Here is an 18,995-nt window from a genome sequence, read left to right as displayed (position 1 = left end):
ATGCCTAATGGTTATAGGAGAAATGGGGCATTATTTATTTTTTCATTATTGTTTGAGGTTAAGTAAATCTTTTTGTTGAAGCACTGCAAAGAAAAGGTGATTTTTTTGTGAGGGTTGTCATCACTACTGTTGGATACCATAATGACTACCAATGTGGAGCGTTGTGGCCCAGTGGATAACTCTTAAGACTTTGAAACAGGGTTGAGGGTTCGAATCCCAGCCATGGCGTAATTTCCTTCTGCAAGAAATTTATCCACATTCTGCTGCACCCAACCCAGGTGAGGGAAATGGGTACCCGGTAGGATTAATCCCTTGAATGCATGAGCACTGAAAGGCAGCTGGAGCTAAAGCTGGGGTAATAATAATAATAACAACGGGCCTCAGAATAGAATATTTCTAGATAGATGGCGCTATATAAATGCCTATTATTAATGAACGCGAGGCATATGATCATTTCTGAATGAATTTCATTTTATTGTTTATTCCTCTTACAGGGTTCCAATGTGTTAGTAGCAGCAAACAGCCAGGGAACAATCAAGGTCTTAGAGTTAGTTTGATGACGGTTCTTTGTCATTCACATCATTGCCTCATCTCAAGAGATATATTATTCCACTTCATTCATCAACTCTCTGCAATCTCTTTGTTATTATTAATAATAATTCAGATTCATTTATTTTACACCTCTTTAAAATACACAAAAATACATAAATACAGATAAATTCTTATACAGCAGAACAGATATTGACAAGTAAAAATTATAAGTAGTCATAAACAGATAGTAAAACACAGTAAATAAGAATGATTTCCGCTGTATGGCAGATGTGGGGGAAAGACAGAAAGCCATTGGCCTATCGAGGTCTATCCCCCTGATTACCGTCTTGAATGACAGGTCTTGGCTCTATATACTTCATTAAGCCCTCAACATCAAGTTATAGTCCACCTTATTCATCAACTCTCCGCTTTTCCGTTTGTTTGTCCAAAGTAATGGAAGTAAGTCCTAAACATAAAGATATAGTTCTCTGCATTCATCAACTATATCCATTTTGTTTATTTGTCAAAACATGAAAGAATTTTTGAAAGTTGACTCTACATTCATCACCCCCTAACAATGACATGTAGTCCACTATTTTTGTTAACTTTCCCCAGTTTTTTGTTTGTTCAAACTAATGAAGATACATGTATTCGAAGGTCTTTGTTCTGTATACTTCTTTAAACCCTCAATATCAAGATATAGTCCACTATATTGTTCAGCTCTCCTATAATATATATATCATTATCTTGATAATATTGAGAGGACATTGCTTGACATTCTTCTTTACTCCCTTAATATTGAAATATAGTCCGCAACATTTTGGACTCTCATATTCTGTCTGTTTAACGAAGGTTATGATATTGGAAGCGTGTTTATAGGGTATTTGTCATTTAATGCAAAACTGTTATGGAAACTAGTATTGTTAGTAATCTGGTTAGCTCCTTTACAATATCACATTTGCTTTGGCAACAATTGTTCCAATATATAGACACACACAGTAAAGTCAAACTTAAAAGCTTAGAATAACAGTCTTATTCTTGCACTCTGAACAAGAACCACATCACAATGCTAAACCTTAAAAAATGACAAATGAGAATTTAAGAGGAGTGATTGTTGCAGGAGTATATATGCCAGGCATCCAATTCTTTGTCCTTTCAATTATCACAGATTATTCAAAATAAAAATTCATATCTGGAAACAGAATTTGACTGATTTTATCTCCATCACTTCAAGGTCCATTCGATACAGAATACCAACACGTTTTTGTTCTGGGCCCTGTCTTATAAAGAGTTGCGATCGATCCGATCAATCACAGCTATGGAAAGCCAGCAATGTCAACGTATTCAAAATATTTTCTAGACATGCTGTTTCTTCATGCATTCATTGCTTTCTTGAAAAGTGAGGGTGCTTCTCTTTGTTTACAAAGGACATAGCGCAAATTTCCTGTAGAAAAAAAATGACACTGATGGATTTCCATACATTTGAGGTTGATAGAATCAATCGTAACTCTTTGTAAGACAGGGTCCTAGTTATAAATAGAAAAGAAATTCACATTCAGTCAGGTTATGCTTACTTATCATTAGAAAAATGTACCAAAGGTTTTTTTCTTCCAAAATATATTGACAGTAATATTTTAATGCAGAAATTGAAACATGCACATTATAAACAGTTCGTGCCACATCTTTTATGGGGAATCCTGCTTTATAGAAGCCAAGTGTCTTTCATAGTGGCATTCCCCATTGGTTTGTGAGGATCGGTGATTGAAGGATGCTTGCAGAATTCCTGCAGGAAAGACATGGCTCTCACCTTACCAAGGTACCTGTATGACAAGGCATTGATTCTCTATCACTTGTTCTGGAATGCTGAACTGTTTGTGAATCCCACCACAAAATGCACTCCTTCATGCTGAGCGTTGAATGTTGACAACAACTCGATAATTTTCGGTGAGCCCAGAGAAACAAACTATATTGAATGTAATATATTTTATCACCTGACTTCACAATTAACCTGGCTGAACTTGAATACTTTAAATATTTTCATTTTCTGGTGGGATTCACTAACTTTGAGCACCACTGTACGTACAAATATGACATTCTTTTCTGTGGGTAGTTTGTTTATAATTTACAGATACTCAATCCGACGATCATTCTATGATCCCAACAACTTCTTCTTTACTAGTGTCTATTTACCCAAAGTAGTACAGGACTGCAGGTGTACATTGCAAAAGATCTGTCTTTCATGCATGGGCTATTCCATATGAGAAAAAAATAATCAATTCACTTCATATTTTTGATAGACAATCAGATGGATAGTTCTCAATACAAGATCCTTATAATAATTAAAGGAAGTTTGTGCAAAGAGGAATATTGTTGTGATAGTCTGTATTTGGTGCAATGCTTGTTTGATTTAACAAAACATTTGTTCTGTGAAGGGCCCAATTATTTGTGTTCAATACCACAATATAAATGCGAGTAGGAATATGCTGAATTGAAAGCATTAAGGTGATTATAAAATAGACACATTTTCATGTTATCAAATGTGAAATAGATGGCTAGGTACAGAACTGGCAAACTAATTTTGAAAATGATAGGAAAGGAATAAACATCACCCATGTGGAATTGTTCATATGCAGTAAAGGACTCATATAATGTGATATCTTAGCAATTCGGTTAAAGATCGGTTCAGGATCCTATTTTTGGGCAAGCAAATTCCAAATATATCCATGTGCTTATTCAGTAAGGAAGTATTTTGGAATTGTTAGGGACAAATGAATTAAAGAAAAAAGGTCAAATCTTTAAAGCATTTTTCTCATGTAAATGAAGTTTTTTTTCTTAGCTAGTAATCTTGTCTTGCATCAAGGGCAAGAGGTAGAAATATTAATTTATGTGTATTTTTAAAAGATTTAAAACCTCTTTATGTGTTTGTGTGTGTCCATTAACTACTACAGTGCACATCAGCTATGAAAATTTAACAGTATTTCAATTTTCTGTCAGTTTGATTCAGTTAGGACAAAGCTGAATTCAGAGCTTACTAATCTATTTCCAGCCCCTTGATTGTGTACATTGTATATGGCTTTGAAATTGGCTGGTAGAAGTGAAAAAAGTCATAATATCTCCCTTTTTAACGGTTGCAAAGCTCACACATGCACTATCAATAAAGAATAACAGAAAATTGAATCATTGTTGATGTACGAGGACCTTTTCTTGTTATTTTTATAATAATCCAAAATGCCGGGGCCATTGGCCAGTTGACATCGGCACTACAACATAGTATTTAGCTTTTGCGATGATAGATTTTTTGGGGGGGATGATATTTGAATTTCAGTTTAGTTGGCCAAGTTCAGACAAAGGTCTTTTCTAAAAAGCCTTGTAATGTCCCATTAATGATATGGATTTATAAGTAAGAAAAGAAATCACATCAAATGTGGTCTTTCATCATTCTGTATTGTGCATTACTGAAATATAACACCCCTCCCATCCCAAATTCATGCCAATTCAGACATCCAATAATAGGATTAAGTCATAAGAGGTGGATTGAAATAAGATAAAAATATATTTAGCCAAATGGCAAGTATTGTCCATAGTATAAAAACTATGGGGAAAACCTATAACTTTTTAACTGAAGTGGTTACACTTCAGTCCAGTATAGTAAATAAAAAGTTCATTCTGCTGTAGTAGACTTCACATACATGGGCATGTAACATTCATATATCTGATCAGTATTTGCAATCAATTGTAATTCATTGTAGATCAATATCAATTGGCATATGTTAAAAATGCTACATTCATTTTACCGGGCATAGTACATTAAGTTTAAATAATAGCTGATGTTGTCAGTATTGGATTCTATTTTTCTTGTTTTCTATTGTTTACATCTTATGTATGTAAAATTTATTCTATTTCGATGTAATTTATGAAGTTTTTGTTGTTATTACCTGATAAAGATGACTGTACTTGTTTTTCAAAAATTTTACAGGGAATTGCATAATAGCACAATGACTGCCATATTATTGCACTTGCATATACAGTAATCTCATTGTAAATGAGTTGTGTGAATTGTATGCTTTGTTTTTCAGATTTTTTAAAATTCATTCACTCACTTAAGATGAGTGCTACAGGCATTTTCTGGTCATCCGTCCAGTTTAAACTCTAAAACAGATAAACTAGGCTTCTTTATGTAAGTCACAGTTTATTTTCTGGGTCCGAGAACATAGTATGGAATCAATCAGTAAATGGCGATAGCCAACTAAGATCATTGTTGCATGCATATACTGTTCAAAACTTCACCCATGAACCAATCAGATTTGTTCTTTCATATTTTCTGCCCACTACTATTATTAAAATTACTATATGACAACAAGTCAAGTTTTACCACCTGTTCTCAATAAGATATAGACCATGTAAGGGCCCCATCACATTGTTCCGTGCAAGCCTTGCGTATGACTTGTGGGTAACTATATTTACTACCTCCATGTCAACCGCAGGTCGCCCGCATTGATAGTATTTCACACGCAATTGCCCACAGAAGCCAACGCAAGTCTGATTTCCGCTCAGAAAAGTTTTGAGCATGCTCAAATCCTTGTTGCAGGTGAGTTTCGGGCAATCACCTGCCACTCAACCACAAGGCTTCCATGGAACGATGTGACTGGACCTTCAGTTTTCCATGTCTTAACATTGGAAATAATGGGTTCTTATCATTTCACCCCAAAGATGCGTCAAGTTGTAAGAATGAATGTAAAAATGGGTAATCCTTGATATGATTAAACAGAAACATGCTGTGAAAATGGATGTAAAATCTCTCTTATGTCTTGACTGGTACAAAACTTAGCAATATCCAGCACTGCAGAAATCACTTGTGAGTTTATTAAAAATACTAGTAGTTCAATGTCTCCCTAATATATATAGATAGAGAAAGAGAGTTTACTGCTGAATGAAAACAAGCGAGAAATATTGATGACTTATTTGTGTTGTCAGCTAGTTATATCTGGTACTATTATTGATTTTGATTGTGATTCATAGTATTATGTAATAAGTTTGTTATTTCAACTTACTGTACAGAATTCCATGTATGTCTATGAATTAAATTTATGTAGAAAAAAAAGATTGAAGAATTACATCAATGTGATGCACATTGAAAACACATGTATATTCCTGTATATGAGAGAATAAATAAAGATATTAATAACACTATAATATCTTAAATGTTTGATTGAATATTCATTGTCTTGCTCTTCACATCGGGATATGACAGATGATATTTACTTCAATTTAGATCAGATGAAAAGGAACTGGATTTGAAATGAGCTGTTGTCATCTGACCTAAGACTTGATTTTTATGCCCCCTCCCCCAGATACTAGGCCAAATTCATATATTGATTGCACTGAGTATATCATTTGCATAGGAAATGTACAGTTGAGGCAAAAAGTTTACAGACAGCCATGGAATTCAGTGAAATTTGTTCACTTGCCAAACATTGTAAAAGTTACTTTATCTTCAAAAATATAGATACTACGAATCTGGTATCAAATGAAAGAGCGTATTAAGCTCTTTCGCATGATTGGGATGCCGTTAGGGGTATATTTCAGGTGGAATTTTCTTTGAAAAAAGTAATATTTGTGCCAAATGTATTCTATTGTTATATTTTCAAACATGGTTTATTAGAAATATGTAAATGTCAAATCTATGATTTATATTACATTTTCTATCATAATATGTCACCACTGAATATTTTTTAATATTTTTAATTTGTCTAAAGTATGAAGATTTTTTGGGGGGAAAATGAAACCTAAATATTTTTCAGCTCCTAAGATACAATAAATTATATGATGTTTGGCAAGTGTCAACTTATAATTTCCTGGGTGTATGTAAACTTCTGGCCTCCACTCAACAATGATCACAGAACCAACCGCGGATCTTGTTTCAATAATGATGACCTTTGATCTCTGATGTCTGATAAAATGACAGCCTCCCCCCCCCCCCCCAGTAAATCCTGGATCTGCCCCCAAGAAAGAATTGTGCACCAAAGAAAAATATACACCGGTAAATTTAGCCATCAATATGTCAAAAATAGTAACCTTGAATATTTGTTTGGATCAGTTTATAAATGGTAGTTAAGTATTAGCAGGAGAAGGTCAGGAGGTATGTTCACCCCAAGAAATTTGTTACCTCACTGCCATGCACTCGTGCAGGGTGATTTCAATCTTGGCCAAGTCAAGGACCCATTCATGTGTTCTTTGTAGACGCCCTCTGTCGGGCAGGTATTTTGAAGTCCATCTCAATTTTTTTTTACAACATTTGGCCCCATTTCTGTTCGCTGAATATTGGCCCCACCAAGCTCTTGGAGAGCTTTCCACGAACCGCCTTCTCAATGATCATTTTCAGCCAATTAGATGCAGCGATTTAGCAGCTTATAAAAAATGAAATCACTGCTAAATTGAACCATGAAATGACGCCTGATTATCCTCATCAATCTTGTTGTATGTCCACTGAAACAAATGTATGTTTGCAACAATAATATTGTTGGCGTCACTGATCTCTCCACTAGAGATCAGTGGTTGGCGTACTGGTTTAGAAATGTCAGCTTTGACGTCATCTGAATCATTCTGAATATCACGGAGACACTGGAAACTGAGAAAAACATATTCATGTATTCAGGTTTTCTTTAAAGCAAAATGAGTCGGGAATGAACAAGTCGGGAGGGGAGGGATGAAATTACATGATTGAAAAAGAGATTATCAACTAGTCTAAATAACGAAACTGTTGGGATGGAAGGGACTTACATGCCAAAATCATACCAACATGAGTGGAAATCCTCCCGGGGGGCCAGTCAAATAAACTGCTGTACACACGCGTGACTAAAAAAAAAAAAAAACTGCGTTTAAAGGGGGTGATTTTTTAAGTTTTGGACGCGGTCCGCGCGAGGACTCGTTAAGGGTATCAGAAACACCGATTTTCAAGAAAAGGGTGGTTTTGAAAGACTGGTCAATGGTCAGTCGCGGGGTCAAACGTATTTGTTTTCATTCCCTGCTTATTCTTCATATTCCGTTTTCCTTCTTATACTGATTATTTCCTGGTTGTTTTTGGTATTAATGTACAGTGTATATTGTTACAAATTTCTCACTGGTTTTTAAATATTTATTTGATATGTAATTGTGAATTTAATTGTACTTCTTTGAATTGTCAATAATCCAACTGTCATGGTTGCAATGAATGAATAAATAAATAAATGTTTTTTCCCCAAAGCTTTTTTTTAAGACTAGCCAAACGTATGTAGACAGTGGCGTACCGTGGGTCACGGCATTAGGGGGGGGGCACCATCAAAAAATTTGAGTCACCAAGGTATACTGCCCTAAAAGAGACATTTTAAGGACAGTGCCATTAAACGAATATGTATCTCACTGATCATGCGAGCGCGAGCTAAAAAAATTTGACATTCAGATCTAGAAAGGGACATTATAAGCAAATTTTTGTTATCATGTTACACACCGTACCTGTCTCGCTAAACAATACGAGCACAATCGAGCACAAGATGAAATTTTTGTATATATTGACCCCAAACAAGGACATTTTAAGGACTTTATTTTAGGAATGAATTAAGAGTATACATATCTCGCCATATTCATCTAGTGCGAGTGCCAAGCGCTTGCCGATTTTGTTAGAATTATATCTAAACACAGGAAGTACTTGTAGTCATTGTAATCATGATTAACATACGCATCACTAGTCAAATATTGCGAGCGCGAAGAGCGAGCTGAAATTTAGAAAATTCGGACCTGAAGAGGGGCATTCTAAGGCTTGTTTGTAGGAATTTACAAAGACCATATGTATTTCATTAACCAAATGATGCGAGCGCGAAGCGCGAGCCGTAAATTTTTGATATTCAGATCAGAAAAAGGGATATTTTGAGGACTATTTTTAAAGGAATCCATAAAGAATATATATATCTCACCATATTCATCTAATGCGAGAGCCAAGCGCTTACTGATTTGGCTAGAATTACATCTTAACACACGAAGCACTTTTTGTAGTCATTATTGTAATCATGATTATCATACGCATCTCATTAATGAAATATTGCGAGCGCGAAGCGCGAGCTGATAATATAGGAAATTCAGACCTGAAGAGGGGCATTCTAAGGCTTATTTGTAGGAAAGATGATGCGAGCGCGAAGCACGAGTTGCAAATTTTGATATTCAGATCAGAAAAAGGGACATTTAAGGACTGATTTTAGGAATTCAAGAAGAGCAGACATATCTCACCAATCTTTTAATGCGAACGTAAGCACGGACAGAAAATGTTTTATATTAAGACCTTAACATGGGGCGATCTCTTTAAGTAGTCATGAAAAAGAAGCATATGTCACTACATAAAACAATAATAGCTCCAAGTGCGAGGAAACATATTTGGTGTATATTGACTTGATTTGACAACGTCACGTCTCTCAAATATACTTGAAAACTATAGTATTCTAAAAATATTTGATCGATTATATCTAGTTAAACCATAGAGTTAAAATACGTACTAAAGGTTTAGGTTTATATAACTCTATGAGTTAAACAGACAATGCGAGCACCAAGAAAAATGGAGACATAGGCCCTGAGCAAATTATGTTTCATAAAGTTATGACAAAAAAGTTTATTTATGTAATATACAGTAATAATATAATATAAAATTAATAATAATTTCTTCTTTCCCACTACGTTTCTCTTCCTTTCTCCCTCCTTTTCTCCCTTTCCTCGTTTTTTTTTTGCCAGCCGATGGGGGGGGGGGGAACGTGCCCCCGTATTTACGCCACTGTATGTAGAGTATGTTTTTCCCCCGAGGTCATATTTTGGCGACAACTTGTTTAGGGGCCAAAACCTGTAAATAAAGCCCGCGAAAAACTTGTTTAGGGTTATTTTGCACTCAGAGAAAAACTCGTTTAGGGGGTGTTTGGAAATTCCTTTGTCACGCGTGTGTACAGCAATATATTTGACTGGCCCCCGGGGGAAATCCCAGGAGGGACACGTCCCTCAACCAAATATAGTAGGAGGACACAATATCAAATGTCCCCCTACTATTTTTGGTCTTTTATGGTGGATAAAAATACATAATTCACAATCGAAATAATACATGTATTTTGGACTAAATGACCTTACAGTTAGGGTGAAAACCTTTTTTTTTTCATTTTTTTTTTGCTTGTCAAATTTTCCGGCCCCTGGTACCCCCTACCTTTGGGGACAGATTTCCGCCCATGAATACCAAAAAGTGATATTTGTCAGATGGGATTAGTTAGAGGGTGCACCTTTCTGGTACTAAAAAGGATTGGATGATGACTCTCCTAGGACCCCCCCCCCTCTCTCTCTCTCTCTCTCTCTCGCTTCCCCATCCCTCCCTCCTAATCTTAACAGATCAATTGGAAAGGCTATACTGTGGCTTTTCTTTGACAAAGTCCCAAATTGAATTAGAATATACTTTAAACAAGCGCGCATAGTTTAGAGAGAATACAATGTAGCCTCATAACTTACACGTAGAAAAGGTCAAACCTCCCCTACTGATATGATCGCAAAAACAAACAAACAAAAACACACATAAAAACATCCTCAGCAGAATATACGTAATACTGCCTGAGAAACTTTGGGCGATCGGACACCGGCACTTCCAGTCTCTCGGGACCTCACCTAGACCTAATTATGTGACGTCACAGTTACACCTGTCGTATCTGGCGTTACACGATTCCCATTGGACAAAAGTTTTATAATTGTCTTTGACGTGCATGCATGCATGGGCTGTATGTGCACACATGCGGGGACGTGGATCCAGAGCGCCCTTACTACTCACGAACAAACATTTACCCCATAACCCACCCCACATCCTCAAAACAAATCAAAGTTTGGATAAACCCCCTTCTCATCGATTCCCCATGCACTTTATGAATTCATTTTTATTTTGGTGAGGTTTGGTTTCCCCAAGCTTTCATATGACGTACGAGACAATCTTTTCGGAATGCGACTGTCAAAACGTCTACTAGTCCTTCACCTGTCTCCACGAGTTGGTATTCAGACAAGTTACTTCATCGCATCGTCATCGAACTTCTTCGCGAATTGATTGCCGGTTACCTGAGCTGAGAGAGATCCCTACGTTTCTCTCCTGGAATAAAAGATAATTTGTTGTTGATGCCAAACTAAACCGCGAACACCTGCGCCTTGTCAGTGAATGATCAAAGCTCTCAAAGCTACCTTCATATGATTTAGCAAAGAGTAAAGTAGACTGTAATTGAATCTAACTACTTTGGCAGACGTCCTTCGCGTCCCCTCTCGTCTCCGGGCGAGCGATATAAAATTTGGGGTTTGGAGACTGGAGTCGAGAAGAGAAACGAAGAAATAATCAAGAATTGGATCGCGCCTTTCGCCCTTTTTGCGATGCCGTCCTGGCCTTTGGAAAACTATTTGGTTTAACAAAATACGATTATATCGTCTGACCATGACTTTTATTTTTCTTCGAAAGTGCTAATCATGGAAGTGAGAACTATTATATTATTTCTGCTTGCAATTCTTGGGGTAGAGAGCGAGACTCCCCATCATGGGCGGTTATCGTCTAACGAAGGCACGGAGATTGAGCGGAGAAATCGGGAAGAAAGGGGTGCACAAGAAATGCCTGGTAAGCATACTTTGTACAGCGGGCCAGGCCGTGTCTCGTGTGATACCACTATCAGTTAGATAATTTTCCTTTTGTCTTTGAGTTGTTTAACTTCCCTTTCTATACATCCAGGGTTTTTTTATCAAGTAAGAAAAGAGATTACAGTCCTCACGGTATTCACAGACAGTTAAGTAATCTCAACAAGTTTAATTAAGTTTGCTTGTCTTTGCACTTGTGCCATCTTTCATGAAGTTTTGTTACATTTCCCAAGCAATATCATTGTCATCCATTCATACCATTGTAGCTTTTGTCTCGCACGCATTAATTGTTATAAGCAAATGAGGTATTTTTTTACTTGGGTGGGGATGGGATATGTTACTGTTTTCCTGTTTTCCCCTGATTTATGTTAGACTGTTCTTTCTTTCATATTTAAATGAAAGTTATCAAGTAAAACTATTATTCACTTTTCAAAAATATGTGAGAATCATTGTTTATTGTCGCTCTCTTTTTAACCCTTTGTTTATTGTCCCTCTCTTTTAACCCTTTGTTTCTCTCTTTATCTTAGGCTTTATCTATAATTTCCTTTGGTAGGAGGTCATTAGTACATGGAGCCTTTGTAATGTGTAATCTGTTTATTTTGCTGACAGTTGCACTCACCATTGATGAATTAATTAATTCCAAGTCCAACTTCAAAATGAATAGGGCCTATATAGATGTTTTCTTGCACGACCTGACATAATTTCATTTCTCAACAATTACTCCCATTAACAAAAACTGATATTGTCTTAAGTAATCGAAATTGGAGGTATGTGATAAGAAGTTTTGGTTTAAGAATTAAAGTAGAGTTTTAAGATGCTGTGTGCAGATTTTTCATCAAAGAAATTATCCTTACAAACAAAGTTACCAGACAATATTTCATGATTTTTTTTATTCATTTGTCGTCTTCTGTAGTGTGAATATGGTAGATATTAAAACTGTACATGTATAGTCGATGAGTCAATGTATCGTTGCCAATTCAAATTTTATATCATTTTTTTTTACTTAGGCCTATTATTTTCAATTTTTTCATTTATAATTTTGTTAGGGGTGGGGTAATCTCCCTAGAGTACTTCATGTCGTGCTGGTTAATTTGTAGAAACATTGTTATTTCAAAATTTCTTATGCCTTAATTGAAGCATTTAAAGATTGTATTGTGAGCAAATGAATGATTTCTCAAATTTTGATTTTATGGCGTACATCCACTTCAGTGTAAACCCAAAGTGGTAGCACTAAATTATCTTTTGTTCTGTATTATTAAGATAAAAACTGCAGTATTAAGTCAACAGTTGGTCTTTTGCCATTCCTATATACATGTAATATGTACACAGTAGGACTTGAAAAAAAATGGTGTTAAATTCTGTTTAAGATAAACCAGGAGTCCCAACTCCCTGGATTTACAGAATGTGTTCTTCAAGTACCAAAATGTGTAGAAGTAACACTAAAAGCTTGTGTATAGTTTTGGTAAATCCACCAAAATGCACCTATCACTATTCCAATTCATTGCTAGCTAATATGAATGGATATGCCCTATAACAGTTATGATGTGGAGGATATGAAATGAAAATGGGTTTTACAGGATAAATTTTGCGATTTTACATGGAAATTTAACTTGATCGGGTCACCCGATCAAATTAAAATATCTGTGTGTTTTTGTCTTTCAATTAAATCCTATTCTAAATCATGGAATGGGCTGAAACTTTCAAGATATGTTCTTTGTCTGTAACGTTTGGATATCTAATCACTAAATTTATAAGATAAGTGCTTGAATGCCCATTTTTTAAATTTAAAACAAGCATCGCCGAGAGAGGGCGCTATATATCCAAGATTTGAATATTTGAAATTTTCTCAGAGAAGTGCAGTTGGAAAAATATCTAACGGTCTCTACGCTTCAGTAAGACTGTCATATTAGATAATATTCGATTATCAATCACATTATTGACCCTTTACCAAAGCTATACACAGGCTTTAATTTAAACCTGGTGTAATATGTTTGGTGTGGACCGCTGTAACAATGGTTATGTGGTTTTAACACAAAAATATGCAAGGTTAGCCAAACTGTTTTTCGTCCATGATCTATCTGTCCTTGCGGTTTGATGGCCTGCATGATAAAGGCTTTTTTTCTTGGGATGAAACAGGTCCATTACATATTTCATCCATGTTAGCAGGGTGTCTATCTATAAACCCTAGGTGCCTTCAATAGCATGACCATCTCATAGCTTTTCCCACCGATAAACAAATTAAGCCCGACAAGAATTTGGGGAGAAAAGGAATTTCAAAGAAATTCACAATCGAATTAATGTTTCAAGCAGGAATAAAGCCTGTGGAAACGCTGGAGAAGAAAAGATCGATGATGGTTTACAAAAGGTCACTCTGACTTTTTTCTCCTTACACTTACACATGTTTCTGTATCCGTTGAAATTCATTTAATTTTCTTTCGATTTTGAGGATGATGCTTGCCATCTCCTCTTGGAAATATAGGCCCCCATGAGTGGGGAATAATATCATCCTTTCATCCTTTCCCTGGCTCTGCCAAATTTTCCACACCGTAGGGGTTAGGCAGGGAGTTGTCGCTTCCAATAAATTGTTTGGATGATGCGTTGTCGTGGTGATGTGCTAGGGCGAGGATGGAGTGGGTGCTGTAGTAGTTGAATAGTATTCATTCACTTGGTCTACTTGCGGATGGTCTAATCATGGTCTATTCCAACCACCACTTGGTCTAACCGTCATTTAGTCTAATGTCCAGATTGTGGACGTGTCTTGGTCGAGTGGTTCTTACTCTCGCCTTTCATACAGGGAGTCATGGGTTTGAATCCTAGCCCTGGCAAGTTTTCCTTCAGCAAGGAATTTATTCACACAGTGCTGCACTCGACCCAGGTGTGTGAGGTGAGGTGAAAGGATCCTTGGGAGGATTAATTCCTTGAATGCACTGAGTACCATTGAAAAGTGGTTGTTTTGTCTTAATTAAGTCGGGGTAATTTTCTGTGCTATGGCAAAATCGCATATCCAGCTATTATTATTCTCAAATCCTCTAATTTCCACTTTGTCAATATGTTATTTTGCACATTGTGAACTAAGAGTTTGGTTTGTAAATTGTTTGTCTAATCTAAAAGACTAAGTGGTGATAGACCACTAGTTGATAGACTGGAAATTAGTCAAAATGGCCTGATGGCAATTAGATCGAATGTTTAGTAGACGAACTGGTTGTAGACAAACTCGGATTATACCACATTGGATAGAACTAAACAGTGGTTGAGTAGACCAAGTGGCAATTAACCAGTTGGGTGGAGGGAATCTCTCAGGTTTCTGTAAAGGTTTACAACCAGAAAGGATGCTAAGTCAGAGTCACAGTGGGACAGGACAGGTGCAGCAATGGGTCTACTCCCGGTCCCAAATTGGTATGATCTCTTGAACCACCCTTCCAATGATAAGTTCTCTGACTTCACTTGTACAAGATATTCAGTGATGTAGTTTAGTTACATTCTGCAAGTGTTAGTAGGCCATATCATACTAAACAAACAGTGGTCCTAGAATTTAGGCATTTAGGCCTACATGTAGTAGGATACTACTTCTTTCTGATCCACAAAATAATGAAAAATTGATAAACAAAGAAAGCATCATACTCTTTGCAAAACCAAAACATATCCTTCCACAATTTCCACAATAAGAATAAAAAAATACTATTAAGACAACTTGACCTGCCAAATAAAAGTGTTATGTGACAGCATATGTGCAATTGAAGGTTTTATAACAAATATTTTTCCAGGAAAAACAAGAAATTGACCAAATAAATATCATGACATTGAATTTGACAGATATTATGATAAACAATGACACTTGGCAAGAAATAGCATTTTTGAAAATATAATAGGAGGCTGCCTTGGATAGGTTAGTAGGCATGGAACCAATTATGTTATTCTCAAAAACATTATAAGAAGGACATCAATTTCATAAATGTAAATGTATGTGTGACATTCAATGAATTTTTTTATCATTATTCTATTTTAATTTCCTTGCATTAATTATTACATGGTGGACTCTTACTGCAAAGGATTGAAATAGTAATGCCATTATTTCTCTTTATTTGAACTTTATCCAGTGTCTAGAAATCTTCCATACTGGCAATTGACAATCTGTGTAAAAGTGCTTCATCTTATTTCTAAAGTTCACCGCACACCTTACGATTGGTCTGCTACCCAAGTTTGGAATAAAACATAGTAAAATTTTATGCAAATATCGAGACATTATGGAACATCTTGAATCATTGTACAAATTCTTACATACTGTTCAAATCACTACTAAAAAAATCCAAAAAGGTTTCCAATAATCTAAAATTGTCCTATAATTTGAACTTCAAAAAAAGATACTTGTAATTCACATTTAGTTCAAAATTGTTCCAAATCGGGTCATGGACTAGTCATAAGGTCTGCGATAGCCTTTAATGTAGGTTTAATGATTAGTTTTGGTATGTTTAATCAGACAGAGGTCAATGAAAGTTAATGCATTGCAACATACCTGTACATGTCTGACAGAGAAAAGGATGTCTCGATATTCTTTTTTTTGTTAGCATCAGATGCATATTATGTGCGGTCATATAAAGCTGTTATGGGCATGAATAATCTAGATACTTTGTACAGGTTTGCAAGGAATTAATTGGAGGGATTTATTTTGTAATTGTGTCATTGATTGAATAAAAAATCAGACTAGATAATATTCATTAATTGAATGGTAGGGGTGAAATATTGTGTTATAAATAAGGCCTAGTTTTTGCCATGAAACTTACTTTTGGATCACATTCTATGTCAATTTTTATCACCTTTTTATTTTTATGTGTAACAACACCCTTTTAGGATGAAGTCTTAAAGAATACTAATTCACTGAATAATGGAATTATTGTTATGAAACATTACCATGATTCTGTAATACTAATACATTTTTTTTCGGAAACATCAGATGTGAACCTATGATTTTCCAGTGAGGTTGGTAAGATATCAGGATTTCTTTTTCTCATCACATTAGTGGATCGTAAATTGTTCCAACGAGGTATGTCATCTAGATGTTAAGAATGTATGGTTTTCTTATTGCACACCTGTTTGTGTCCTCATGCACGTGCGCATAAGATTTTATTCCAACTTACAAAGTGGTTTAATTTAATTTAGCTGTCAAGGTTGCCTTTGACGGGGCATGCTTTGATGTCATTAGTTCAGCCGGATCTAGAACTTTGAACACTTCTTAAGTTCATGAGAAACCAGAAACTATATGTTACAACCTGTTACATCCATGTGACTTTTGGTATTGCTAATAAAAAATGGGTCATATTGTGTATGTTTAAATTATGTTTATTCAATTAATTTTCTTTTATTATTCTTTTATGATACATTCTCTAAAGTCTTGAAAATATTAAAAGTTCTCTTACAAATTACAGTTTTATATTTTGATTGTGTGGATGGCCTTCTGAATGTTTCTTAATGCAAGAGGCTCAGAGTATCTTTAATTGATTTCTTGATTTTTACTCGCCTGCATAGCATAGAGAGACTAGGTGCCCCTTTTCAGATGGTGGCAGCATCATCAACATCAAATCTTAACTGAAGTTTTAAGTTTTTTAAATGTCATCATAACTTAGAAACTATATGGGCCTAGTTCATGAAACTTTGACATTATGGTTATCAAGTATTACTGAACATCCTGCCAGAGTTTGATGTCACTTGACCGCGGTCAAAGGTCATTTAGGGTCAATGAACTTAGACCATGTTGGGGGAATCAATGTCAAAATCTTAATCATAACTTAGAAAGTATATGGGCCTAGTTCATGAAACTTGGACATATGGGTAATCAAGTATTACTTAACACCCTGCCTCAGATCACATGACCAAGATCAATGGCCATTTAGGTTCAATGAACTTTGGCTGTGTTGGGGGTATTTGTTGAATTGCCATTTATAACTTCGAAAGTTTATTAATCTAGATCTAGTTCATGAAATAAGGGTAATCAAGTCATCTTGCACAAGTCTTTGGTCAAACAGTCAGTGAACACAGTTTATCATCACATAATTGGTGTTTTTTTGTGAATGATTATTTTGGATTCGTTTTAAAAGTTAGCATTGCTGCTATATTGAATCGCCTAATGCAGGTGAGACTGCCAGAGGGGCTCCATTTGTTTTTGAAATAATTCTTCAACAAATTTCATACTTTTGTTCCATTGAATTACAAATTTAAATGTACTATTGATGGTTAGAAATGCTGATGATAACTTTAATGAGTCCTCGGTTGTGTTCATAAGATCATCGCTAAAGATCAATAATAATGTTCCTCATCACAAACATATGTCTGGTTCATGTGCAACCAGTACAGGATTAGAAACATTGTGGATCCATGCATATTAATGTGTCTCCTCGTTGTCCCAGACAGTCTATCACATAGACACCACATCTTTACAAAAAGAAATCATGTTAAGCCATGACATAATTATATACCAGAGAATTTCACTGATCTACCCAGTCTATGATTTTTCTTTTTTTTAGGAATGAATTCCGGAAGTAATCTGTTAGCATTGAACATGGTTGCTTCCAGGAAGGAAGTAAGTCCCTGCAATCACCAGATGTTTTATCAAAACATAATCTATGACAGGATCTTAGACAGATCAACTAACTGTTCAGAGAATGATAGCACTATGAAATGCTTTATTAGCTATATTTTTTAGAATATTAGGTAAATTCTTTGTGCCAAATTTCTGATCTGTTTCTGATGTGTTGCTTAGGAGTTTATTTCAAAATAAAAATCGTTGCAAATCATTATGTAACTTTTCTCTTCAAGGTAATCATGATAATTGTTGAATGTGAACATGAGAGATTAAGATCTAAAGTTCTTAGTTCATGTGTCAGAGAGGCTGGTCTCTTGTTTAGGGTTCCTGTGTTTGGTCAGACCATGCCTTTCTTTTACCTCCATGCTTCAGCCAGGCAGGTTCTCAGAACCTCAAATTTGTGTTGAATCCATTACTGTAGTCCTCCTGTAATATCTCCTTTATTCTGCTGACTTCCATGAAGTACTGTAAATCTGACATTCAGTGTATGAATTTAATAATAGTATTCCATCTAAACATGCCTCCTTACCTATTATTTTTTTCTTTATTTCAGTGATTTGTTTTAGACTTCCAGATATTTTTAGGGCCTAGGCCTATATGATTGCAATGATTATCATAGCCTATACATTTTTCTGAAAATTTAATGTGAATGTATTTCCATTAAAAATTGATAACAATACAAATAAAATAACACATGTGAAATAAAAAAAAAAAATGGAAGAAAGCCCTACTCAACAGCACCAATCATGGTTATATTTTTTACATTGTGCAGGAGTATGAAGACCCCTCCTCACCCTGATGATCTAATGGTGATACTGTGTTCATTTGACTTCTTCTTAGTAAACAAGAAGTGGTACAGATGGCAAAGACACCATCATCAATTGAAAAAAATCCCAGTTTACTGAGGTTAAAGGAGAATGATTGAAGAAGATTTGCATTGGAATTGATCAACACAAAAAAAAGCAAGATCAGTAATTTAGTGTCAAAGGTTCAGGCAGTACATTGGCCTCACATATTGTACTTTGAATGGTGACCTTATAGAATACTTGTAGAATGGACCCTACCACTAACTCAAAGCTTAGTTCTTTGAAATTTACCAGCTTTACCCATGATCATTTAATTTGAAAGTTTTATGCCAATAAAATAGCTTTGAATATATATTTCTACGGAATCTGTTCACTCATTCATCTCAATGTTGTATTAATGGTTTTACCAATATTATACCTTTTTT

The 18,995-nt window shown here is 35.4% G+C and overlaps 2 protein-coding genes across 2 annotated transcripts in view; both read left to right on the top strand.

Moving 5' to 3' along the window:
• The window catches only part of LOC121428554 (E3 ubiquitin-protein ligase COP1-like), a 39,449-nt gene extending 37,660 nt beyond the window's left edge, over nt 1-1,789 (top strand). The window contains exon 19 of the mRNA XM_041625256.1: nt 495-1,789. Coding sequence (XP_041481190.1) covers nt 495-557 — 63 coding nt within the window. The 3' untranslated portion in view covers nt 558-1,789. The remainder of the gene's footprint in view (nt 1-494) is intronic.
• An 8,774-nt stretch (nt 1,790-10,563) lies between these two features.
• The window catches only part of LOC121428430 (collagen alpha-1(I) chain-like), a 61,728-nt gene continuing 53,296 nt past the window's right edge, over nt 10,564-18,995 (top strand). The window contains exon 1 of the mRNA XM_041625031.1: nt 10,564-11,170. Within this exon, the coding sequence (XP_041480965.1) occupies nt 11,026-11,170 (145 nt within the window). The 5' untranslated portion in view covers nt 10,564-11,025. The remainder of the gene's footprint in view (nt 11,171-18,995) is intronic.

This window comes from Lytechinus variegatus, chromosome 15 (assembly GCF_018143015.1).
Source record: "Lytechinus variegatus isolate NC3 chromosome 15, Lvar_3.0, whole genome shotgun sequence".
Lineage (NCBI taxonomy): Eukaryota > Metazoa > Echinodermata > Echinoidea > Temnopleuroida > Toxopneustidae > Lytechinus > Lytechinus variegatus.
The sequence above is the reverse complement of the archived record's forward strand: the minus strand, read 5'-3'. Positions and strand labels throughout refer to the sequence as shown.